We start from the raw sequence: 25687 nt of genomic DNA on the forward strand, positions 1-25687 counted from the left end.
CAACTTTATTGACACTCATATGACAAACAAGTCGCGTGACTAAAGTATGAACAATTAAAGATTTTCTGAATGTATTTTATAGGATAACAAAATATCTTCATTATATAAGATCGTAAACAACAAATATATGTAGATCCCCGTTTTTTACTGTATTGAGTATGAATATATTTATTACTGCGATGGAATATTGCGCTTATCGCTTTGCAAGTGCAGTTTAAAAAAAAGATCAATAAATCAATGTAATTTGTGCATTTAACTCTGAGCATTTCGAGATTGTTATATGTCAACTCACACGGGTTCTTATATTTTGAAGCAGTTTCTTTACTCTGATAAGTGTGGTTGTACTGGATAACAGCAAATAAAACGAATACATTCATGCTTGTGGTTTTATAATGCGAATACAGTAGCCGCTGGCGGGTTGTAAACAAACCGAGCAGCAGGTGGCCAGTGGACAGAGTCAGCTGAACCTCAGCTGATCGGAAGTCCCGCTCGCAGCTTTAAAGCTAGCGACAATAAGTGACGTAACAACACCGGAACTGAAGAGATTGGCTTTGAAAATAAAGGTGATAATTTCACCTTTTTATGCGTGTAAAAGTCAAAGTCGCCTATATACGTTATTTAATTTATATACTATGTTACTGAATATAAACACCATACTAAAAATGGATGATATTTTGCAAAACGAGGACAAAACGTTCGTCAAGTGTTTTATTTCGAAGATCAACGCCGGAAGATACATATGTATATTCTGGCTATCTTGACACTAGCTGCCAGAAGGACAGGGAGAAATGGCTGATACCATAGCTGACACAAGAAGGCTTTTTACCAAGCCTCAGAACCTAAATGACGCTTATGGACCCCCGAGTAATTTCCTAGAGATTGATGTGAGCAACCCTGAGACAATCGGGGTCGGCAGGGGCAGATATACCACGTATGAAGTCAGACTGAAGGTGAGCCCTGAAGTATCAAATGCTAATGACGTTAGCTTTCAGTCTAGAGACCTGGCGTTAGCCAACGTCTTTTCTGTGGTCTGAGGAACATATGACCTCTTGACATCAACATAGCAGCAGTCATAAAGATGTATATATCATCACAGAGTCGATATTTAACAGCGTGAATGACTATTTACTGGGAGCCAAGCGCTCTTCGCCAAACACATTAGCTAGCCGACGCTCGTCAGGACTAAGCTAGCTAACACTAGTTAGCTATCTGACATTAAATTAACGATTTAGTTGCCGAGATTACTGCTTAAATGTTAATTAATACGTTTTCTATTGTTTTGATCAACCTGAGTATAGAATGTCAACGACAAATGTTTTCTTGGACGTTGACAAGCATGTTGTCTTTCCTATAGAGGAATTTGTTTACATTAGCCTCAAGTGTTTGTTCCAGTGTTGTGACAGTGCAGCTGTTTCACCAGTTCAAACAAGACCAAGAACTACACGTGGGTTGGGATTATATAATATCTGTAAGAAGACGCCAATCTACAAGAAATGATTACCAAATAAAGCCTCAAAAAAGCCTTTCTGAACAGCTCAGAGTTGAACTTTCAGCCACACCCCGTTTTCTTACTGGAAAGAGTAGATAACAGTATTGGTCTCACTGAATAACCAAACTAACATGAGGGTAGGATTTGTATGACCAAATACTAATCTCTGTCTTTACATATAGGAGAGATAATAATGTGACTGTAGTGGGGAATGTGGGCTGATTATTCATGTAGGCTAAGTATTGGGTCAGAGGGGAACAAAACTCAGCGTGTCAGCTTCTTTGGAAGTGGAGACAGGATGCAGCATGCGCCTCATCCTCTCCAGCCTTGTCCACCCCCCAGTGACATATTTCCTTCCTCCTACTCCACTGGAGAACAAATGCTTTTCTTTTCAGAGAGGCTCTTGTAATTCATTGGTAAAGTAACAGAAAAAATGTCTAAAAAGTTTGCATACTTTATCATGTAACCTAAACACATGTGATATGTTAGACTGTTAGCTGAAACGGTCCAGGCATTTGCCAGTATTGGGTACTCACCTCAGTGTCAGTGAGGAAAGTAACAGTTACACAGTACCAGCTATTTCAAAACACAGATGCTGAATCATGTGTTATTTCATCTGTCACATACACACAAGTTCAACTCCAAAATTAAGGCCTATATGACATTATAGGTTGCTTTTGAGCACTGCCAGTACTGTGCTTCTGTTAATTAACACATACTAATAGAGTGATGTTAAATCACAAGCCAAAGTCCACTGACTTGCTTGTTCTATAACTTTTGACCTTGTCACACAGTCTTCATCAGCAGATGGAGTTTGCTCAGTTGGTCATTGTTAGATGTGCAAGCTGTTCACATCAAACACAACTTTAAAGATGTGCGAGAAGTCTTCATGGTGTTTAGAATAATGGAGCGATTGAGCACAATTAAAGAAACTTTGAACTTGAAGATTGGACGCTACACACTGAGCAAGCTAGTCCACTGAATTGCCAAGCTTTAATTAGACATTATTGAAATGTTTAACCATAAAGTGAGAAAAGTTTGTATGATGTCTTAAGGATGGCATTATTTTCAGGATGTGACACAAGTTCTTTTCCCCCCTTTTTTTTAAAGGACATTTATGTGTAATTTCTCATTTCTGTCACCACATACAGTTTTGTATAAATTGAGCCATTCCAGGACTGTATGCATTTGTAATGTGCAGGCTATGCTGAGGGTCTGAAATTGTCACGCAGTCACCAGGCTTATCTGATTACCTTGTCTCTTATCTCTGAATTGTCACTTCAGTTGACTGACACCCCTGTAGTTAGTGGCCGGGAGCATTTAGATCGGTTAACAGCCCTAAAGTATTTATAGTTTCTCTTTACCTTAAAGAAAGGGTGAGGGAAGGGAAGCCGTCTCCAGGCATTAGCGTTGAATATAGGGCTACTGTACTTGATTAGCGTGTAATAATTAGCATATGCGTGTAATCAGCATTATTGTGCACCTCATAGCCCTGTGTGACCCTGTTTTGCATAAGACCACAGAAGAAGCGGCGCATCCCTCACTTCTCAACAAACGTGGTGTCAACTTTGCTTTGCTACTCCCCTTCTCCTTTCTTCAGCTTTCTTAAGAAGCATTTTACTCCATCTCCAGCATGTTAAGAGTGTTAGCCACAATGCCTGAGCCTGGAATGCATAGCGTTTGCTTTGCTTTAAAAAAACAAAAACAAAAACATTATTAGTCTCCATCTTGCTTATGATTTTTAGAACTACTTTGATTTTTATTTTCGAATTATTCCGTAGAGTTTTAGGTTATAGCTCGTTCCCTTGTCTCCCGTTCTCGCTGTCCACCGTTTTCCACCCGAAATCAAGAGAGAGCCCTTGTGGCCGCACTGAGAGAGTCTGCTTAATCCCCTCATTGAGAGAAGAGAAGAATGAAACAGGCCAGGGTGTGGGGGAGGCTCGAGCGTTTACTCCCCATCCTTATCCCCCCTCCGCCCCAACCCATGGGAGGGCAGAAAGCCACCCCCTCACCAGTCTTCACCCTGTTGCCCACTTATCCCATTTCACTCCCAGCTGTGTGCAGTCAGTCGCCTATTCCATAGTGCGCTCACCATACTCCTTGTGATAACTATATAGTGTGAATGGATGGTTGACTGTAAAGAGTTTATTCTCACTATAAAATGATAAAGTTCACCCTGACTAAAGTTCACCCAGACTCAGGTGTCAGCTTTTATGATATTCTCAATGTTCTCAAAGTTAACGGTGAAACAAATGGTAGAAGGATTGGATTATCGTGTGAGAAGCCAAGTGGTTGCATCACCGGCTGTTGAGACAGGATGTATAGTCATTTGTTGACACTTTGGCTTACATTTGTATTCAAAATCAATGGGATCAATCTACCTCTTTCAGTCAGGTTTTTAAAGAGGTGAAAGTTAAGTTTGCAGTGAAAGAAGGCGGATATCTCATTTTGCCTGAGCGGACTTGTAATGTCGAGAGTCGATTTTTGTTCTCATCTAAACCCCCCTTTTGTTTTAAGTGTAGTTGAAATCCGAAGCGTTGTATAGACGCCTTAGGGAAGCCAGAAGGTTGGTTGATTTTTTTTTTTATTCCCCCCCCCTCCGTCCTTTCTGCGTCTGCACATGTTTTTCATGTTGCTAATGGACAGAGTTGTAGCTCAGTGCTATCATATCACCTTAATGTCTTTTTGCTTGTTGCTGGTTTGGAGAGGATCCCCTCAAGTAGTAGAGCGTATTTGTTTGGAACTCAGAAAACAGAAGGGGTTGGAGTTGGTGCGTGAGGGGGGGTGGGGGGTGGTGGTGGTGGTGGGGGGGTGTTCGGTATTACCAAAATTTCTTGTCTTTAGTTGGTTCCCATCTCATCCAGAGAGCACATTCAGGGAAGCGAACTTTGGGATCTCACTTTGTTTATGGATAGGAGTACATAAAAGGCCTCTTATAGCTCTGTCTCTCACTCTCACTCAGTCTTCTACCCCTCCTCTTCTCTACTCCCATAGCTTCTCCCTCTCTTTCTCTCTCTCTCTTTCTTTCTCTTTTCCATTTGGGCATCGGGGTGGGGGCCTTTGGTCATTAATAAAATGGGGAGAGATGGGGAGTGGGTGTGTGTGTGTGTGTGTGTGTGTGTGTGTGTGGTGGGGGGGGCGGCGCTTGTCAGGCACAGTCAAGTGTAATCCAAAGTCTACAGCATCCTCTTCGACAACTATTTTAATGGAAATAGGGAACATATTGTATCAAGGCTACCATATCCTACTTGAAATGACAGTATCAAAAGTGGGAGTTGATACTATGGCAACAAAGCAGCTTTTTGCCAGCTAGGCGAGTCGGAGAGAGGGTAGGCTGTCAGGCCGCAGGGGCCGGCAAGCGAGGGAACGAGTGAGAGAGTACATGGAGAGGCGAGAGCAAAAAGACCCATAGCCCCAAATCTTTTGTTCCCTGTCTCTTTTTTCCCCATTTTGAAATATCATACAACGAGATGGTATTATGTTGCAATTTTTAATGCTATTATTCCGAGAGGGGAGTATATGGGAGGGGGTAAGAAGGGGGCATGGGGGAGGTTTAGGATGCACACTCTCAAACTTGACTTAATCCATCCTGCTAAAAGCTAATGCATGGTGCCCTTGAACTATTCTCTCAGGAGATGAGTGATCTTTGTCCCCTCTCTCCCTCTTTCTCTATCTCGCTGTTTTTAAGGGTTCTGCCTCTTTTCAACCCATTTTCAATGAGCCTTAGGTATTGTGTCCCGTACATTATGAATCACATGCTCTTCCTATGGAGTGTAGATTGTACCTTGCTCACTCATAATGGAAAGTGAAGCTAGTAGGTCTACTTTGAAGAAGGTACATCTAGCTTTATGCTCCTCCTTTTAAAAAAAAATACAGTATTCTCTCTGGTATACCTGCTCTTAATATATCCATTAATCCCTCATATGTGTGCTTATGTGCCTTTAGGTTTGGAGTCCCCCTCCCAACCCCCCACCCCTCCTCCGCCGCCTCTGTGAACTTCAGTTTCATTCACCATCCTTTCTTTTCTCTCTTATCTTTTATTCTGTCAGGAGCAAAGTGTGCCTTTTTAGACAATTCATGAAATGCTAAGACTTGGCTAGGTGTGGGCCGGTCCCATGTCCCAATCATTGCTAGGGCCAGTAAGTTGAGACACCCGGGGCCCTAACCTCTAACCAGCCGTGAAGAGAACAGAGGCCACGGAAACCTGATCTTTGACTCGGAGAGCTCTCACGCACCGCCTCTTTCTCTGTATGTGTGTGTGTGTGAGTGTGAGTGAGACCTCTCATTTTTCACTTCTGTCATTTTCGTTCCTCCCCTTGTCCTACGAGGCCAATCTCTTAATCACAGGGTTTGAGAGGGCGAGTGGATTGAAAGGCCAGGTGACTTTCTTCCCTTACACTCTCACTGCGAGCTTCATTGTCTTGATGTGAGCAGTGCCGTTTCGACTGTGTGTGTACAAACAGGCTTTGAATGCTTCAGGCTATTATGTTTACATTGTTAACTGTGTGACTGGTCAAATCTGTATACTTAACACCTGTGCACGCATACTTGATGTACGTCAGTGTGTGCTTGCGCGTGGTTAAGTGATTTCTGTGTGCACATGATGGGATTAGAGTCACGGCGGTGGCAGATTACCTGTAACTGTGATCTGTTGTGGTGGGGATTAACTTTGCGGCGCTCCATGCTGTGAGGTAACATGACGCAGCGGGGACAGACCACGGTGAGAGGAGAGTGGAGTTAATGCTAGGGCACTGGGGCGATAAAGCTAAGATAATCCACTTCTCCTGTGACCTGGGAAAGAGGAGGAGTGAGGGGCTCATTGACAACTTCACCTGGAGAGAACTTGAAATAAGTGGGGAAAGAAAGGTTTTCAGGGCTGGTGAGTCTGATAAAAAACTCAGTGGGAAAGAGGGAGTGGCAGAGACTCAATGTGTTTATATGAGCTCATTTGATTATAAGGCGATACTCATACTGTTGCAGCTGTTATCTCACGCAGGTTATTATCACCTGAGTTAATATCCTAATCAGAGTAAGTGTGACTTTACTGAATCACGGCTGTCATTAATCTTAAACAATGAGTTTCTTTTGGTAGTTTGAAACTGTATGCCCCACAAAGGCCACAGAAAGAACTGCATGCAAAACGGTTTATTTGTTGAAAAAATAGAAGAGCTGCAAGGCTAATGGTGATTAAACAAGAAGATAACTGCCATCGTGCTGGTGACACAGAAACAGCGTTCAAGTTGGTACTGGAGATACTGGAGATACAAGGCTAAATTCTCATTTATCAGCTCTGAAATCAGAAATATGTAAATTAAATGATAAGAAAGAACATAACTGTTCATCACAGACATTTTAACAATACAGGATTTGTAACAGGTTCATATATCTTTCCCATGCACACACAACCTACAGTATCCCTCCAACTCAGCTGTAGAGGTGGTTATACCACTTTTGGCCATATATACAGATCTGCTCCAATCTGCTCATAAAGTGGTGATGTTCAGTCAAGATACTTGAAAATATGAAACACCGTTAGAGTTAGTTTACAAATAATAAAATATCAGCAAGGAATTTGGCAGGAGAACTTTAAATCGATATTGCTATTTGATAGGTTCTTCCAGAGTCACATGATACAATCCTAACTATAAATGAGAGAGGTAGAGCTGCAACTAATGATTGTTTTCATTATCAATTAATCTGCATATTATTTTCTCTGTAATTGATTCTCCTATAAAAACATCTGAAAACACTAAAAATGTCCCTCCATTTAGTTTAACTTCATTTGATATTGGACTGCTACCACATGGTCTTCAGTTACACAAATGATCAAACTATCACACAACTTCTGAAATCCTACAAATCATCTAAACATCTTAATTAAATATTGTTAGTAAATTAATCATATTTACAAAACAGATCAGTTTGCAACTCACAGGTCTAAAGTGTTAATAAAAAATCCTGAATTATTCCATCTACCCAGTACGGCTATTGCAATATCTCATGACATAATTATCAGCTGATATTGTCCTCTCACAGATATATCGGTATCGGCTTATGATATGCACAGACTATTATTTTTAAGTAATATGGGCAGAATGGTATGTATATTTGATCCTTTTTCTTAATTTAAGTTTAATATAAATATACTTTTTTGCTTGATTTCTTTGTAGTTACTCATAATTATTAAATTCCTAGTGAAATGAACTGTTTCAGTGACCTGATGTCATTTTGTGCAATACAGTTTATTGTTTAGCTGTAAAAGTTCATGCCTCCATTACACATATTTGTCACAAGTATTTGATAACCACATATAATATTGGTTATGGCATCGGCCCCTAAAATCCACTGTCAGTCAGGCCCTAAACATAATTGTAATGAATTCCCTTGGTGACATTTGTATCAGTCAAACAGTACATTACAGCCATGTTGGCAGCTCTCAACGCCAATATTTTAAAAATCTGTTTTCGCCTTCCCTCCAAATCTGCCTGGCATCCCTAATTTTAAAGACTGAGGAAACGACCGACTAAATGGCACAAGAGGAGGTGTCTCAAGGGCAGAAAATCAGACTTATTATCACAGAGCAAGGGAAATTTAGAGGTAAAAGACTGAAAGGGAGAGACCATGAGGACGAAAAGACCCACTCCTGCTCTCCCTTCTCCTCAATTAATCATACACAGAATAGATGAAGCTCCCAACCTCCCCAGTTTTTCTGCTCTTCCTTTATTACTACACCCCCCCTCCCCCCTCATCTTTACCTCTTTGTTCAGCTATTTACTCAGCCTTCTAGTTAACTTTACATCCCCTTTACTGCACACAGTCATAATGTCTACTCATCGATCAGTCTGCTGCTCACACTGTATTCACCTACTTGCTCAATTGCTTTGCTCTTGTGATGCCGTCTTCCATGAATTCTGACCTTCTGTGAATGTGGCCCGCCAATGAAATGCTCATTCACTCCCTCCTTCTTTGTACATTGTCATAGGATGGCCATGTGCTGTCAGGACTAGTGAAGAGGTTTGGCATTGTGCTGTAATGTGCTGTTTGCTTCAGTGTTCTGTCAATGTCGAAACATCTCTTCTTTTTAATACGAAATTCACTCTCAAGTGCTTGTCAACAGCAACTTAGAATTATGCTCACATCTGTGTATCGGAGCACGCGAACACACACGAAAAAAATGGCCAAACATTGTGAGTGCGGCAGACCTTGGTGAGCAAAACATAAGTGAACTTTTTTTCTTTTTTGCCTGGAGGCCAGTTTCAATTTTCCTATTCAGTACAGTTCAATTTGAAGGAGTTTTTGTTTCGTTTTTTTTTTTATGTTTCTTTTTTTTCCTTTTTTTTTTTAATCCTTTTTCCTCTTTTAATAAAGTCAGAGTAGATAACACAAGAATATACCAAATCCAAAAGATGGAAAACATTCATTCAAGTCAGCACAATCACTCTCAACTGCTTTCGAGTAATGTTTTTGCTATTCATACCATTTCCACAGGAAGTAGGTTACTGTACTTACCTTTTTATTGGTTGGTAATTTTCTATTCAGTGTTTGTATGGACATCTCAAATATGTTTTGTAGTCAACCTTGTATAAAATAGTTTGCTAAAATTGTGATATAGAAACATCCATTATTTTATTATATTGGGATGTGTTTTTGGCTATTATCACTTGCAAAGAATACAAGTACATTGCAAGCTTGTCTTCTTACTGAGCTTCACATTTTGATATCATCCCCTACCTGAAGCTGTCTCGAAAAAAAGAAGAAAACACCTCTTTTTTTCCCCCGACAAATGATTATTTAATTTGTGCAACCACTGTAATACTTTACAGACCATACCTTGGTAAATCAAGGCATCTCTTACAAGTGACACCTGTAACAGTTTGCCACCTGTGTGCGTGCATGTGTGTCCACAGACCAACCTACCCATCTTCAAGCTGAAGGAGTCTTGTGTACGGAGGCGGTACAGCGACTTTGAGTGGCTCAGAGCAGAGCTGGAGAGGGAGAGCAAGGTGAGCCATTGAGGGTGAACTCCACAAAAAGACGCTCCAGCACTTGATGTCAAATAAGCACACAACATTAAACACAGTGACCTGCATTGTTTTTGCATTTGAAAGAAAGTTGTGGGGAATTTTCATTTCATTCTTCTTCATTGTAAGCACTAAAATCCTCTTTTTAATATCTTTAATAACTGGTGCTGTATGATTTTCTGCGGCTGCTCTTTTGTCTCAGGTGGTTGTCCCACCTCTCCCAGGAAAAGCTCTTTTCCGGCAGCTTCCGTTCAGAGGGGATGATGGGATATTTGATGACTCTTTCATTGAGGAGCGGCGACAGGGTCTGGAGCAGTTTCTCAACAAGTAAGCTTTAGCAAATCTTCTGAGGTCTTCCACTGTTTGGCAGCGAGGTTCAAACCATTTATTCTTTCCCATGTTGTTCTTCGTTGGCTGCGAGTGCTTCTCAGTATTTTAACTCTCAAGAACAATAAAACACTTTGTGCAATAAGTAGATTCAACTTTTTCACTTCTCTTCATATTGTTAACAAAGTGAACCTGCAGAGACAGGCAGGTCTTTTTCTAACTATCCTCCTTAATTCTCTTTTATAATTACCTCGCAAAAGGACAAGAACAACCAAAGAGGACTCAAGTGTGCACCCCCACAACATAATTTTTCCTACATTTGTTTTATTGTTGATGTGTAATTTATGATAATTGCAGCTCAAATTACAGCGTGTGGTTCCATGGGATGGTGTGTGCACCTCTGCTTATTTTTGATCCAGCATGTCCTCATTTTCAGCTGCGGAACAATAAAAGTTACAGTGCGATTGTAATTATTTGCTTTGATTGCAGACTTGGCCATTATCTTTGTTTCATGTGCAAATGCATCAATGTTTCCTGTTTGAATATTAAGTGTGCAAAGACAGTTGAGAAAATTAAAATCCATAAATATGTTTTTTAAAGACGATGAGAATGTGTTGGTAATTAAGACCCCCCACCCCTTGCTTCCTATGAATGAAACACTGCTGTTGATCATATCATTGTTCAGATTTAATACTGGACGATGTGGCTGGCAGCATTGTTTAATCTGTGATTGAGAGCATTGTGAAGAGGAAATCTTTTTGAATGGTAAACATGATTGTCGCTGCAAAACAAGTGAGGAGGAGAAGAGAGAAACTATCAGTTTTTGTAGTCAAACATAATTTATGCTTCAGGTAAAGAAGGAACAGCTTAGATCCTCTCCTCTTTTCAAAAAAGCAGGCAAGACGTAGAGATTTTAAGATGCTTCTGATGCACCTAATCCTCAATGTCAGCATTTCTAAAACCTATTAAAAAAGGTTTGCTGGGGACAAACTTGATCTTTCTTATTTGACCTGTGAAAGCCTTCCCTGGGCTATGTAATTTGACCCAAATATTTCCCATTACAGGTTAAGATGCATATGTACAATGTCATCTTGTTGATCTGTTCTGCAAAATGTACCGTTCATTTACCGGTCTCAGGTGCACTGACTGGTTCTCGTTAAGCTCTCTTGCATCATCTGAAGAGACATTCAGGGAAAGCCTTATGTCAAAGTGGCTTCAGCAGAGAAAAACAGAGCAGCAAACAGTGTTTTCTAGATGGATTGATAAATATTAGTAATGGTTGAGATAAAGTACTGATTTCTTTCTTTCACCTGTCCCCCCCCAAGCTCTGATTTCACATGGCAGAGGGAGTTGTAAGATTGAAGCCCTTACAGAAGGCTCTTGTATATCCTTTAATCTGGGTTGATGGGTCTTTCCCTTCCACAAGATTTTAATTGACACTTGTGTCTTTTTTTCTGGCTTGGAGGTGAGAATAAAAATCATTACTACTACAAAGTAATAAGATCTTGTATATCTAAGCATTTGGCAAATATATATACGCAAATGAGTTTATTGTTGGTATTGAAAAAATGTGGATATAATGGACAGTTACTATGTAGCTTAAGTAAATAGACTTTATTATAGATATGTTATTGTTGCTGGTTGTTGTTGCCCATAGACGATATATACAGCTACAAGTCAGTACAATATAACCTTAAAAATTCAAAAACGTGTACCTCCACATTTCCTAAACTCACACTACATATTAATTCTAGTATTGGAAACTAGTATACTCGAAACAGTCCGTATGCATACTGGCATATCTGACAAATCTGTAGTATTAAAACCCAGAATTTATTTTAGGTTTTTTTTGGCATTTTGTGTCTTTATTATAGTGACAGTAGAGAGATGATGGGAAATGAGGGGAGAGAGAGAGCATTAGAGAAATTACATGAATTGACGTCTAACAAAGGTCCCCAGCTGGAGTCCAATGGGAACGAACCATGGTCAGCACAACTTTCAACATTCAAACTCTTGATTACTGATGATTTTTAAGTGTACTGTTGAGAGAGACTGTTCTCCCACAATGCATTGCCAAAGAAATCTGCTCACAGCTGGAAAAAAAGGAAAATGTAAATGTGGATAATGGTAACATTTTTGCAGCATAAAATGGGTTATGTGAATGTTGTGCATACTAACTGAAAATACAGTATTGTATTAAACATATCTATATAGTTTATACTTTCTACATTTAAGTATGTTCAGTAGAAGTGGGACAAAAGAAATCTAAAAAAGAAGTCATGTCTGTCTTCTTGGGAGGATGTGAGGATTTAAGAGTATCTTTTTAAAAAACTTTAACAGGATTACATTAGACATTAAGAAAAAGCATTTTAGCAACATGAGTTGAGTGTGTTTACAGTGTCTAATAGGATTGAAACATTGGAAGATATTTGCAAACATCATTTTATTGTGTAGGTTTTAGTTAACCCAGTAAAATTTGCATTCATCAGCAGATCAAACTAAAGACCTTAAATCTGCAAAATGTCACTTTTTTTAATACTTGTTGCCATTTTTAATCATGTTTCAGTTCATCAGTTGTTAAACTCACACACACACAGGTGGAAAATCCTTAATACTCACACACAAACAATTAAAATGTTAGCTGATGTCTTCTGGACTCATGATTCATGCTAAATCTTGTCAGATTTCTTACCTTTATTTAGTCACATGCTTATTTTTATTATTTTTGTAAATATCTGCTCCTACTGTCTGTCCATTTACATCCTTGTGTCCAGACTTAAGATGCTTTCAAACCCGCTTTTTGTCCTTGTGTATTTCAGAGTGGCCGGTCACCCTCTAGCCCAAAACGAACGATGCCTGCACATGTTTCTACAGGACGAGTCCGTGGACAAGAACTACACCCCATCCAAAATCAGACAAGCTTGAAAGTAAAGATGGCTCTGCTTGGCCTGGTCTGGCTCAGCCTGACAACCCAAAGCTCTCTTCACTGCTCCAGGTTTCTCTCAGATAATAAACATTTCAGTGATGACTTCTCTTCCCCCTCCGCCAAATAATATTCTTCACTGCCTCTTATAGTTTAATTAGTGACCCTCATCGGTGTTTGTTTTCACCTTCTAATTGGAGTCAAGAATGTTCGACACATAACTTTGGTTGAAAGTAATTTATAGTAATTTCTCTTTATGTCTGGAAATGCCACTAACATGGATATATTATGTATTTATCATTAGCTATGTCTTGAATATATTCATTTATATAGTATCATTGAATGAACGTTCTATGTATGCAGAGCTTCTGTAAAAACCCACAGCGTTTTTTCCATTGTATATTCAATTTTGGCATGTTGCAACTAAACACACACACACACACACACACACACACACATACACTTGATGGGCCTTGACTTTCAAATCACACTTTGATCCTCTCTCTACAAAAAGGAAGCATGTGTGTGTACATCAGCCAGCACATGCCGACTTATCACAATGATTTTCTAGAAAGAAAGAAGTAATTTACACAGAGGGAACTGCAGTATTTCTACAGGCTATATGCATTTTGAGATTTGTATACTGCTGTGCCATTTTTGTTTATTTTGAAGGTTTTCCAATAAAATAGATGAAATGTCCACATGCATAAGTACATTTGTTGAATTTTAGTGTGTGACCTGTTTTGCATTACACATAGGATACTGCAAGCGGCTGTTAGAAATGTACATTAATGTCAAAGTAAATGTGGATAAGAACTTACTAAAGCTATTTTAGATTCATTACTCAATAAATACATAAACTGACTTTCCCCATTACAAAGATGTTATCGGCTTGTGGCTACTTAGTTTATTTAAACTGTCCTGAGTTTTCATTTAGAATACTTAAAATCTTTTGAAATTAGTTTTTACACTTATAACAAAACTTTCGAGAAGGGCAATACTATGATTTGCAAAGATGTGTATACAAAACAAGCTGTATGGCTGCAGCTGGTAGTTTCATATCTGAGCTATATGTCTTTATTCTCTTGGTTACAACTAAATAGTTATAACTCAAAATATTTACAGCAGAGTAAAAACATCACAGGCCACAAAACTGTTCCAAGTGCTGAATATTATTTTTATCAAGTGTTAGTGTCTAACTTCACAAAGTCGACCTAAACATTTTTTTTTAATGCTGCGCCTCAAACAGGACACACCAACACAAACAGGACAGTAACCACTTAAATACAGACACCATCATCATTTGAATGTAGTATTACAGTCAGGAGGCAATGCAAGCATGTCCTTTAAAAAAAAACAAAAAAAAAAGTCTTTCGACCCCTTCTTCCCCGAAAAAATTCTTCATAGAGTTGGCACATCATCTTTGTTGCCCCGTGCGTTTGGTTTCAGCACCGGATCGAGGGACAGCGACTCACATCCCCCATTACGCATGCGTCATCTTTTTTTTTTTTTCCTTCCTTTTTTCTTTTTGGTTTCCTCCATTAGGATTGAACACAGCAATAAAACGATTGAATTGGTCGTCAAGCTCATTGGTCTCACAGACACTCGAAAAAACTTTTGTAATATATAACATTTCTTTGTCAAATAACTGGCAGGTGCTCTCCAGAGTCTTTAGACTATATTTAAACGCTGCGGGCCGCCTTTGCCCATACCAGAGATTGCAGTTGTCCTCATACATCATACAGGCAATTCTATAATGAGGGTTACAAGCTAATCCTTAACTAGAGCAACTTTTAACAGGCTACTTGGTGAATTCCGGCTGTTTGGCAGTCTTTTCTTTCATTGGAGCGTACAGGCCTAAATAGGTTGTGAGATTCTGTGCTCAGCAAAAAGTCAACCCACGGTTACACCTGCTCTGATTTGACCTTGTGTGCACTGCTGGGTGGGTCTCTGGGCCCTCAGCTAAAGTCTTTTCCACTCAGACAGATGGCGCGAGAATTCATATATCGCTGGATTTGTACATGTCGGAGAGGAGCCTGGTGATGGGCACGTTGCCAATGGTCTTCTTGAAGAACACCTCCTCTATTGTGGACGGGCTGACGGAGCGGAGAGCCGGCAGCAGCAGGAGCAGTTTACCGAAGCGACACGGCTGAGTCGGGTACCTGCAAACACATCACTAGGGGTCAAAAACAGGTTCTGTTTCTGATGCTTTGTCATAATTGTATGAGTCACTTTGCACTCAGCCATCCAATTAACGCACACCTGTGACAAATAGCTGCTAATTAAAACACGAGCTTCCTCTGTCGCACCTGTACAAAATTACAGCAGGCTACTGTGGCTTGTTGCTTCATTAACTTTATAATGAGGATGGCTGCTAATAGTTAGCTGCTGGAAACGCACAGAGTGTGCAAAGCATATATCATCAGTTCATAATAGATAAGTAAACTTACCTGGTGTGTATGTAGCTGTTGAGAGTGAGCTGTGCCTCGTCTTGTAGCGCAGCGATGGCGCTGGCGTTACGGAAACTTCTTAACTCAGTGCCACCGTGCGTAGGAACTGTAACACAGAAGCAGGACGTTCACTATTGAAGTATAGGTACTGGTATGATACGTGAATAGCCCAAGAACGTGCGTATGATTGGTTTCCTCATATAAAGCCCTGTTTAATTTAGTGAAATATGCTACAATACTGTTAATTACTCACCAGCTTTGAATGTCACGATACATTTCAAACAGGCGAACTCTGTTGCATCAAGACGCATCTGTCTGAATCTTGTGACCACCTCCTGAAGCGCTTGTATTTCAGACATGATCTTATTCATCCGTTGAGACTCTGTGTTTTCAGTGTTCATCCCTAAATATGATGAGAAAATGTCACTTTTCAGGATAACTCTGCAGCTGTATGTAAACAATAACTGACTCAGTAGTTACAGTCACACATGCAGTTCATGAGGTCCGCATTGCGGCCTGTGTTCAGTAAAAGCTAACTCGTGCATTTGACATACCAGAAACGGCGAGAAGGGTGGTGGAGTCCACAGGAATGGCCCACTGCGCAATGCCGAGAACAAATAATTCCCTCCAAGCGTCCTCCAACAGAATAAGCTGCAAAGTGGAATGGTTTCACTGTTTAACTCTATTCCATACACCACACAGAAGTACATATTTATTCTACTTTAAGCCTTTTTAATCTTATAAAGTACTAAAACAGCAGTAAGTTGTGCGTAAAACGTGATGGATTTGTATTTTTCCATATTGCACACAGTTTGAACGCTTTGCAAAGTCATCAAATATTTATATCACGTGGATTATCTGAGAACTATTAATGATAGTGGTATATTGTTGTAAGATGTGGGGTATCTTTTAATATTTGTCCAAAATAAAGTTGTTGTAGGTTCTCTTGAATGTTCTCTCAAACAGGCCCAAAGGAAAAGATTTGAATAAATAAAATTGAAATTGAATTTGGACACATTTGCACAAAGGTTGAGCTGTTTCCATATGTTTACATGTTAGTCCATCAGTTGAAACGTACCTGGTCAGATAAGGGGAGCGTGGAGAACGCAGGCACACTTTTTGCCCACTTGATGCTCATGAACAGGAGGCGCGCTGCCGATTCACACACAGACTCCGTCGCGACCTCATAGAGGTACATGGGGGTGCCGTTGACTTCGTGTGGATACTGGAGGACAAAGTTTGAAGTGATCATCATTTTCATCATTATTTGTTATAATGGAGCACAGTTCAGATTATTGTACACAACGAAGGTCAAATTCCAAGCCTCAGCACCTGGTTTTATAATTATTAGTGTTGCTTGTGGTGGATTTCCAGTGAGAAATCTAATTGGCGGATTTGTGGCTCTTACAGGCTGCTAAATCGGGACAAGAATTTCAACTTCTAACCCTTACGAAAAAAAAAATGTAATCCTATAATAACATTTGGGAAGGCTAACACAAATAGCCACAGAGTATCTTAAACTTGAATTGTATATTGTGAAAATTGGTAGATTTATTTTTAGATTGCATTGAATTCTGTAAAATACTGTTATACACTCTAAGGGCTTTCACTATGCACTATATGTAGGGTTAGAGTTATTCGATCACTTAACTTATTCCTATAGGTATCTTAGATGAAAGTATGGAGATGTAGTTAAAATGACTAATAAGTCAAGTAGAATTTATATCTAGTGGTAGATTTAGCAAATCTTGAAATACTTTCTTTAAAATAACTAAATAAATAAAACTACTAGTAAAGAGAACAAAAATGTACCTTCGGGGTGGGCTGTGCCAAACCCACGATGGCCTGTCGCTCCGGTGTGGTGGCGACTGTGCTCATCTCCAAGTTATGAGGCTCCAGTTGTGTGACGGTGGTGAAGAAGGGAGGGCCGGGCAGAGAGGATCCCGGGAAATGGGTCGATGATCCGTTCACCTCTTTATGGCCCCGGAAATATAGGGCGACTTGTTTGCGGATGGTGGACGTCCGGGGGCCCCTCTCGTGTTGAACGGCTGAGAAACGAGACACAGTAAAGGAATGAACTCTCACAAATGAGAACGATTCCTAAAATTCATTAAGAAGTCAAAGTGCTCATTTGTTTGTGTGAAGAAAAAAATAATTGACTGTAATGAGTTGTGTAATCGTGCCCCCATAGAGTATAAATAACACCCCCTCTAAAAGAAGTACATAATATGTAATTATCAACATGTTACTTCTTTTGATGCTCGATTAAATGCGTTAATACACTTTTCAATCCGACTTTTCCACCTCGAATTCAAACACCACTGCATGGCTTGTCTATGGTCGAAGTGATAATTCAATTAAGCCCATTTACCGTCTTTATTCATGTTCACTTCCAGACACTTTTTCAAACGGCACGCTCGGCACTGGTTTCTGTGAGTTTTGTCTACAGGACAACCGCCCTGTACAGAAAGAGAGAGGGAACAAGAGAGAAAGAGCGTTAAAGCTACCGTTTGAATTAATCTCAGTTTGCACAACAGAAGGCTTCTCGCTATTATCTTCCTGGGAGGCCAATCTCCAGGTGAAAGATAGTGCTATTATCGTGTAGTTATCGACCTGCTCCCCTGTGGCTCCAGTGCAGCCTCATCCCGGAGGATAAGTACTCTATCCCGCCCTCTGCTGCCTAAATCCTTGCCTTCGAGTCATCACATTAGATTGGATTACACCATATATATTACAGCACACGGTGTTTAGCCCAATATTTAATGGTCCAGGCATGACACAATTAGGCTCAACAAGGGGGACTTAAAACACCATCTCAGGGGAAAACCAAATAGAATCTGCGCGTAAAATGCGCATTCCGTGCGTAAAGCTGTTGGTTTTATGGATGAGGAACAAGGACGTCAAGTCACTTAAAGCCTGCGTATAATAACCACAGCATACACACATGATTAGGAACAAGTGCAGTAATAGTTGCTTAGTGACGAGATATTATTTAGTGATAAATAAATTATTAGGCTCAAATGACTATAACTTCACGTGGCTTCCCCTTTACTTGTAGCTCCAACTTACTTCATTCTGTCTGTAACACATGAAAATGAAAATTATTTAAAAAAAATTATTAACTTATAGTGAGTGAACTGTGTCACTACTTTAGGCCCATCAGAATATTACTATCATAAAAACCAAAACTTGAATAAAAGACTAGGAGGCCTCACCTGCGAGCCAGATTTACAGACGTAAGTCCTGTTTCTGCGGATGCTCCTCTTGAAGAATCCGGAGCAGCCGTCACAGGCGTAAACACCATAGTGTTTCCCTGAGCTGCGGTCACCGCACACTTTGCATGGGATGTCCAGAATCCGACCTGGCAGAGGCCACATTTTAATTAGATACAAAGCTCACTGAATTATTACGTTTTGGGAGGAACTTATTAATTAATTCAATTTCGTGAAAATTTGTGATTATTGGCTTGCAAATATTGAAGCTAAAGTGAAAAGATAATTTTCCAAATTGATGTAAAACTTGAGAAAATTGCTGCTTCCTTGTATTTTCAGAGTTTGCAGTTTAGTTCTGTAATACAATGGAATGAGTTTCACAGGTGTGTCATGTTACCTGCTTGAATTGGTACTTAAATGTAAACAATCAACTCGTTTTGAATATAGGCCTACTGGACAAACCCCACAAAACACACACACACACACACACACACACACACACACACACACACACACACACACACTGGACAGCGCCCCGCGCCTCGTCCGACCATTGGAATTCACTGCGCACATTTCAGGAATAAAGTCCGGTGGGAAGCGTCATATCTGAGCTCTCTAAGACAATGCCTGAGGGCGCACAATGGAGACATTAGGGGAAAGTGTTAACTTAATGATTTTCCCCCATTGAACCTCGTCTGACTGCCTGGATCTCGACAAGCTGCCAACTCCCCTTCATAATGGGACTCGACAGCTGCTTTATCCCGCAGGTCTATAGGCCCCGGGATTAGGGAGTGACACTGCACCATGAGAATAATGCGCACCAACTCGTTTCACCAACTCAAATGAAGTGTATGTAAATCGACCCCGGTGTAGATGAAAAAATGTGATTTTTTTGTGTGTGTGTGAAGATTTTGTATTCAAATCTATGAAAAAGACGTATATTTGTATGCATATGAGGTAGTCTTTTTATTCTGGAGGGAAAAGCCGTCTATGTAATTACACTGACGTTTTGCCACCTGCTCATTGATTCACCAGTGACCCGTCAAAAAGGGTAGCATGGGAATAACTAGTCAGCAGCAAAAACAATGACTTCAGGAGAGAATTATAGGGCTTCAATTGCCAGATTATTAAGAATCAGAAGACCATAAAGGCTTTTCAACTGTAGGCCACAGCCGTGTAATCGCCGTACAGACAGAAGCAAGTTTTAGCATTTATGTCTGTTAAGAGGTAAGACCTGTTAAAGTCAACTTCTCATCACCAGAGTAATTCCAAATCCTGAACCTGCTGTACCATAACTCAGCCGATCCTTATTCTAGTCGTGGACAGGCCTGGCGATATATATTTTTTTGCTTATAAAAAAAACACCACTCTACTAATTGGGGTCGTTTATTGATTAGATATTAAATACATCAAAACTACGCAAGTCAAGTTCATTTGCGCGCTCCCTAACTAAAAGTTTTGAGGGTAATTCAATTAAAGAGCCCAACATTTCAACAAGTTAAGATCAAACAAATATAAAACTGTAGATTGCTGGGAGTCAATTAAATAAAAAGGACGCACAATTTTGTATTTAACTTGCCGCTGTGGGGGTCCAATTCGTCCCCATTGTGTGGAGTAATTGCTAGAAGATATATGGCATATTCTATTAACGTAATCACCATCAAGGCGAAAACCTGCTAAAAGAAGTGGAAATGAAGTTTCAGTGAGTGGAGGAAATGTTGCACTGACCACCCATAAAGTAGGTATGAACTTGAACGATGGTAGCTGTGCTGTTGTAGTGTTAAATGGTTTTATTCTAATTTAAAACCATATTGGTTATCTATAGAAATGTGAACGTCTTCTGCACACTAGTAACAACACTTTTTTTTGACATGAGTAGCACAAAATTTGGATGTGGAGGAGGAAACAGAACTGAAATTTCCTCTCTTTTCAAACAGAACAATAGCCTACTTTAGGCCTATATTATAATCTAAGTGTGATTTAATTAGAATTCATTACGAGGCCTAAGAGAGGGATGATTGCTAATGTTGAGGGGGAAAATGCACCCAGTCAAATGTAATTTAAAAAAAAAAAAAAAAAAGTGTAATAATTTATTTTAAAATGAGGAAATACATTCTTGATTCATGAAAGAAATTGGAGATTTTTAACGCGCGCACGCAGTCCCAGCCACGCTGTTAAAGACTAACAGAGCTGTTTATTTGGCTCATTTAAAAGAGTCGACCAACTGTAAACAAGATTTACAGAAGCCTTAAAATCAAATTAACAGGAAATATCTCTCTGTTGGTTCCATGAATATCTCTTTAAGTCACTGTCGTAAATGAAATTATAGGCAACAAGTGGCATCAAGTGGAACTCTTGAAGAGGGATATTCGGAGGGTGCATGGACACACATTATTTCTTTTACCTTTCAAATACGTGATCTACTTTACAAAATATGTTTCTGACGTCATGTACCTATGCAAGTTTATTCGGCTGTGAACTCGGAGGGGGAAAATGGGACACAGACAACAGCAGCTCCCCACGGATCATATACTCACATTTTAACACCATGAGGAGACTTGATAATTGCACCCAGAGCTCAGATGATATCAAGCCGTGTAACAGTGCAGCAGATTGATGTAAACTTTAAATTGTTACACTTCACGTCAAACTAAGGCCTCGTAGAGCTTTCTCTTTCAAACACACTGGATTACTCCATCAGGAAAAAGGAAAGAGAAACTTACTTGATTTGACATTCAGAATATCCAAACAGCCACTTGTTGATCCGGCGGGTTTGCTCATCATGGATACTCGACTTTATAATAAAGTGTAGAATGGAAGAAAAAAAACTCCTCTTTTTCAGTCTTGGTGACAAAAACAATAAAAGTCGTGAAGCACTTTCTTTTAATTATTTACCAGCTGCGATGAAATTGGCAAATCAAAGTCCCGAGTTGTCCAAGTTGACAGAGTAGCTTTCTCCGATCGACTACTCCAAATCAAGACACGGGATAGAGCATCGTATCAGGGAACCTTCGCCTTTGCTGTGGACAGGACTCCCTCCCTGACACACAGTCTCTCTTGGACGGGCGGATAACCGGACCCAGCAGCCCCAACGATAGCGACCGGTAAACGGCGACTGCAGCCCTATAGCTCGGGGCTCAACAGCCGGTGCATAAAGTTGGAGTTGGAGAAACGTTGCCCGGAGCGCATCCGACAGAACCGCACCGGCTCGGAAAAAGAGAAAAATCAATTTTGGGATATTGTGACAGGTGAAAGCTCGTTAAAACCAGGACACGATGTGACTTTCTGGTGCGAGTTCCCCAAATAAGCCTTGGTAATATTTATGAGAAGTGTCAGGGGGAGGCTGGAGGGTGGAGATCTCCACTTCCTTCATCCACTTGGCTTTCCACTCCAAACTCCAGCCTGACGTCACTGGCTGCGTGTGTGTGTGTGTGTGTGTGTGTGTGTGTGTGTGTGTGTGTGTGTGTGTAAAAGTGATGTGAAGTGCCTTGCTCATGGATCCCGAGGCATTGCAAGCAAAACACGTGTTACATGTCTGTTTTTATTGTAATTTTCTTTATCTACAAATATAACATTTACAGTAATCTCATGACAAACCTTTAACTTAAAAAAATCGCTTTTGGAAAAAAAAGCAACATAATCTCTCCATGAGTAAATCTGCATAGCGAATGAAAGGTGAATTTAGGTGAAGCCTGTAAATATAACTAGCAGCACTGATGTATGTTGTTTAACACAGATAAGCACTGAGAGGTTTCTATATGTAGGGTGTAATGGATTCAGTAAAGCATACTCGTCATTTCTTCCATGCACGAGCACAAAGCGGCAGGTTACATGAGGCTGCAGCTCGTTGTGTGTGATACAGCCCTTCTGATCATTCAGGATGACTGCATGTCAAACAGCTGAGGTAGAAAGTGTAGCGTTTTTCTTATATATTTATGGTGATTTATTCATACAGGCTATCGTGTTATTAAAGGTTGTTAAGAATTCATTGTATCTTTGAAGGTTAAAATGTAGGTGCTTTAAAAATAGACTAATTGTAATAGTGTAGAAATAATGAAGAGGTTTGTTCCTTTTTTTCCTTTTCTTTTTTTCTCTCTACATTTTTTGTGTGTATACAGTATGTTTGTGTGTTGTTGTTGTTGTTGTTTTTTTAAATATACAAGAAACAGTTTTAGCTTCACTGATAAGTGTTTCTCAACCTGTTGATATGTAGGGTTTTTCCCCACTAGGCTGTCATTTCAGCTGTGCAGTAGGGTACAAACTACATAATATTTAAAATGATAATGTGATGTAAAAGTTGACTAAATAGAACAATGCAAATTGTTTGCTTCTTAGACCCAGGCAAATTTTCACCAGTTTTGTAAAAAAAAATGCATCATAGAAAATGTGTGTGAAAATTGAAAGTGGTGGTATCCTCCACTGTGTCCACTGTACAGTTTGGTGCAGCTGCAGCACTCAACCCACTAAAAGGTAGGTGACCAGGCACATGGCCAATTACAGGCTATAAATAACAATATAATAAAACATCTCAGTACTATTAGGCCTACTACCCATAATTATCATGCTAATAATAATTTAACATCACTAACTTTTTACTTAGTTTCTAATTAACATCATTAAAAGTTTGAGAACGTTATGTTTTGGACTTTTTTTTCGTTGTATACAGACTCATAAAACTCACCTCTGGATAAAATCCACTCTACTCAACATTCCTGTTTGATGTATTTTAATTTTAGTTGCTACTTTTGAAATATTTCATTGCTTTTTAGCACTTATCTGACTACCTGCATCTATTTTTGATTGACTTCCTTTTGACTTCTCTCCTGCTACACTGTTGTTTTCTACACTTACTTCATAACTTGTGCCAATTCAACACTGCAACAGACAGCACATGCTGTCCACAAAAACATATTAATAATAATAGCGATATTATTATTATCAACAACAATAATAATAATAATAATAACAATAATAATAATAATAATAATAATGAAAATAATCATCATCATCATCATCATCATTAATAATAAACATTTGATTAGATATTTTAAAATACTAATTCTCTTATGCCCAACTGCCTTGGAATTAATTAACTAACTCAATTCTTTTATTACCTCTTAAACTAGCAGTTAAACTGCTTTAGGGAGGCGTCACCATCCACTGTGTTGTTGCGCCCCCTCAACAGCCTCTATAGTCAGTCTTTGGGCACTGGGGTGCAAACCGTGTCCGGTGGCCCGGAGGCTCGGGGTCGGGCTGCAGGGCCCGCTCACTGACACCCTGACCTTGACAGCTTGCTGCGCTTTCGCTGGGTAACTCCAGAAATCCATATTCTGTTTTTAATTGTGTTCATTCCCACGGTGCACTGGAGGCCATATGGACGCACAAAGTGTCGATTTAAGCGGACAGGGGCGAGGCGGAGAGGCGTAGTTAATTGCAATTAGCCATTGTTGTGTCTTTCAACCTGCCCTTTAGCTGAACAGCTAAGACTGGAGACTAACAAGGCAGAGGAGAAATCACTATAATATTCCTTTGATTTTGAGAGAGCCTTTGGTCCTCAAAAGGAAGTTTACGGCCAGACATTGTGTGTGGGTTTTTTAATCTCCTATAGAAAGTCCCCATAATACACCTTTTTATACGCACTATTTTATCCCATCTTTTAAAAAAGGATTAGTTCTTTCTAATACATGTTTTAATGTCATTTATTGAAATTATATAATTAACCCACCTAAAGCAAGCCTTTGCCCAACGTTTCAAAATCTGGGCGAATTTCTTACCTTGGAATTCATGTTGCCAATTTCAGAGATTTCTAACTTTATTTCTGAGTGTTGCGCGCGAGTCTGTATGTGCATGTGCATGTGTGCGTGTGTGTATGTGTATGTGTGGGTGGGTGGGTGGCGGGTGTGGGTGAATGGTGAATGTGTGACATAATCTCCTTAACTCGTCCTAATCCTCGTCATTCACTGATAGCCTTTACACAAATATAACCAACATCATGGTTGCCGGGGTTGCCTTCTTTCACTTTTTTTGTATTAGTGACTCTCTTCTCCTCCAACAGTCAATGAAATTATGCCAACAAAGGGGGCTGTGGATTGTGTATCTGTTTTTTTTAAGGGGGGGAAGGTGGGGGGTTCAGCATCAGTATGCGGATACTTGACATACTATAAGCGAGACTTCAACAACCAAGTCTCGCAAAAGTCAATGCAAAACAATACACAGAGACTATACGTGTGTCCTGAAATGTCTTGACATGTTCGATTATTTATCAGACATGAGAGTAACATCTGCAGCCACCACAGACAAAAATGTGATATAGAGTACAAAAGTGTTGATTTTTGTGATTTTCCTCCATATAAAAGTCAAAGACTCTAGAGGGAAAAAAAGCAAAAATCAATGGTTTTGTTATTTATCCTATATTGCCAATCACACTCACATGTGCTAATCACACTCATGGACTGGGGACCTATTATTCGCTTTTTTATTCACCACTATCACTGTGCGGACCCCTAACCGCTCAGGCGTAAACCAATTGGCTTTAGGAAGAAGTCACTAAGCTCCAGAAAGCAAATAATGGGGAGAATTGAAGCCCCACCAAAGGCCCATGCAGCCGTGCATCCTTTAAAAACTGACCCGAGAGATCATAGTCAGTCCTCTCAGCCCACAGACGCTGCTGGTGTTAAATCCAGTGGATGATTGTTTTAACGGCGAATAATCATCAGCTGTTTTAATGAGAGATTCATTCACTCACATGTGTGTTTGGGAAAAACGCTAAACGGAAAAAAGGCTCCAACACAGTGTCGAAGTATCTCTCCCAGATGTTATCAATGCGTAACAGTCTTAAATATTATTAAATATTTTACAAATACGAGTTAAATATGAAGTCTGATTTCAGCACCACGGACAGTTCTGCAATAGGAGCCATTAAATAGCTGCACGTTACCTGTCCATGTGCTCGTTTATAATTAGAAGGAGTAATGCTTTAAATATAATTGAAACATTTAATGATATAAAGATGATGTTAACATCTTGTTTAAAAGTGTCCTACTGTTCTCACATTTTAAGTAATCAGATTATATGTTCAAATGTGTTGGGGTCGGTTTCCCATCAGCACTTCAGAACTGGATGTGATCTTTGACTTCCTTAATCCAGTAATTGCTCTGATCCTGACAACCAGGCAGACAGGTGAATTCAGCCGGACAGGATCCAGTGTCTTTACTGATCTCCCTGGAGGCCCACTGAAGCATTGAAGTTTATATACAAACATCAGC

The 25687-nt window shown here is 39.8% G+C and overlaps 2 protein-coding genes across 3 annotated transcripts; one reads left to right on the forward strand and one right to left on the reverse strand.

Annotated features, from left to right (window-relative positions):
* Positions 1-762: 762 nt before the first annotated feature.
* Positions 763-12871, forward strand: snx3 (sorting nexin 3). Its single transcript, XM_053337205.1, has 4 exons — positions 763-950; positions 9397-9492; positions 9713-9837; positions 12657-12871. Exons 1-4 carry the CDS (start codon positions 789-791, stop codon positions 12760-12762), a joined length of 489 nt encoding a protein of 162 aa, XP_053193180.1. The 5' UTR covers positions 763-788; the 3' UTR covers positions 12763-12871.
* A 1888-nt stretch (positions 12872-14759) lies between these two features.
* nr2e1 (nuclear receptor subfamily 2, group E, member 1) lies at positions 14760-21206 on the reverse strand. 2 transcript variants are annotated; one of them, XM_053337034.1, is made up of 9 exons: positions 21146-21206; positions 18426-18571; positions 17582-17669; positions 17023-17258; positions 16289-16435; positions 15765-15861; positions 15464-15613; positions 15211-15316; positions 14760-14922 (listed from the first exon to the last, which is right to left on the reverse strand). In XM_053337034.1, the coding sequence occupies exons 1-9, from the start codon at positions 21204-21206 to the stop codon at positions 14760-14762; spliced, it is 1194 nt and encodes a 397-aa protein (XP_053193009.1). The 2 variants fall into 2 exon arrangements, with proteins under 2 accessions (XP_053193009.1, XP_053193011.1); XM_053337036.1 differs by having other exon boundaries at positions 21179-21203.
* Positions 21207-25687: the final 4481 nt, after the last annotated feature.

This window comes from Scomber japonicus, chromosome 17 (genome assembly GCF_027409825.1).
Source record: "Scomber japonicus isolate fScoJap1 chromosome 17, fScoJap1.pri, whole genome shotgun sequence".
In the NCBI taxonomy this organism is placed as follows: domain Eukaryota; kingdom Metazoa; phylum Chordata; class Actinopteri; order Scombriformes; family Scombridae; genus Scomber; species Scomber japonicus.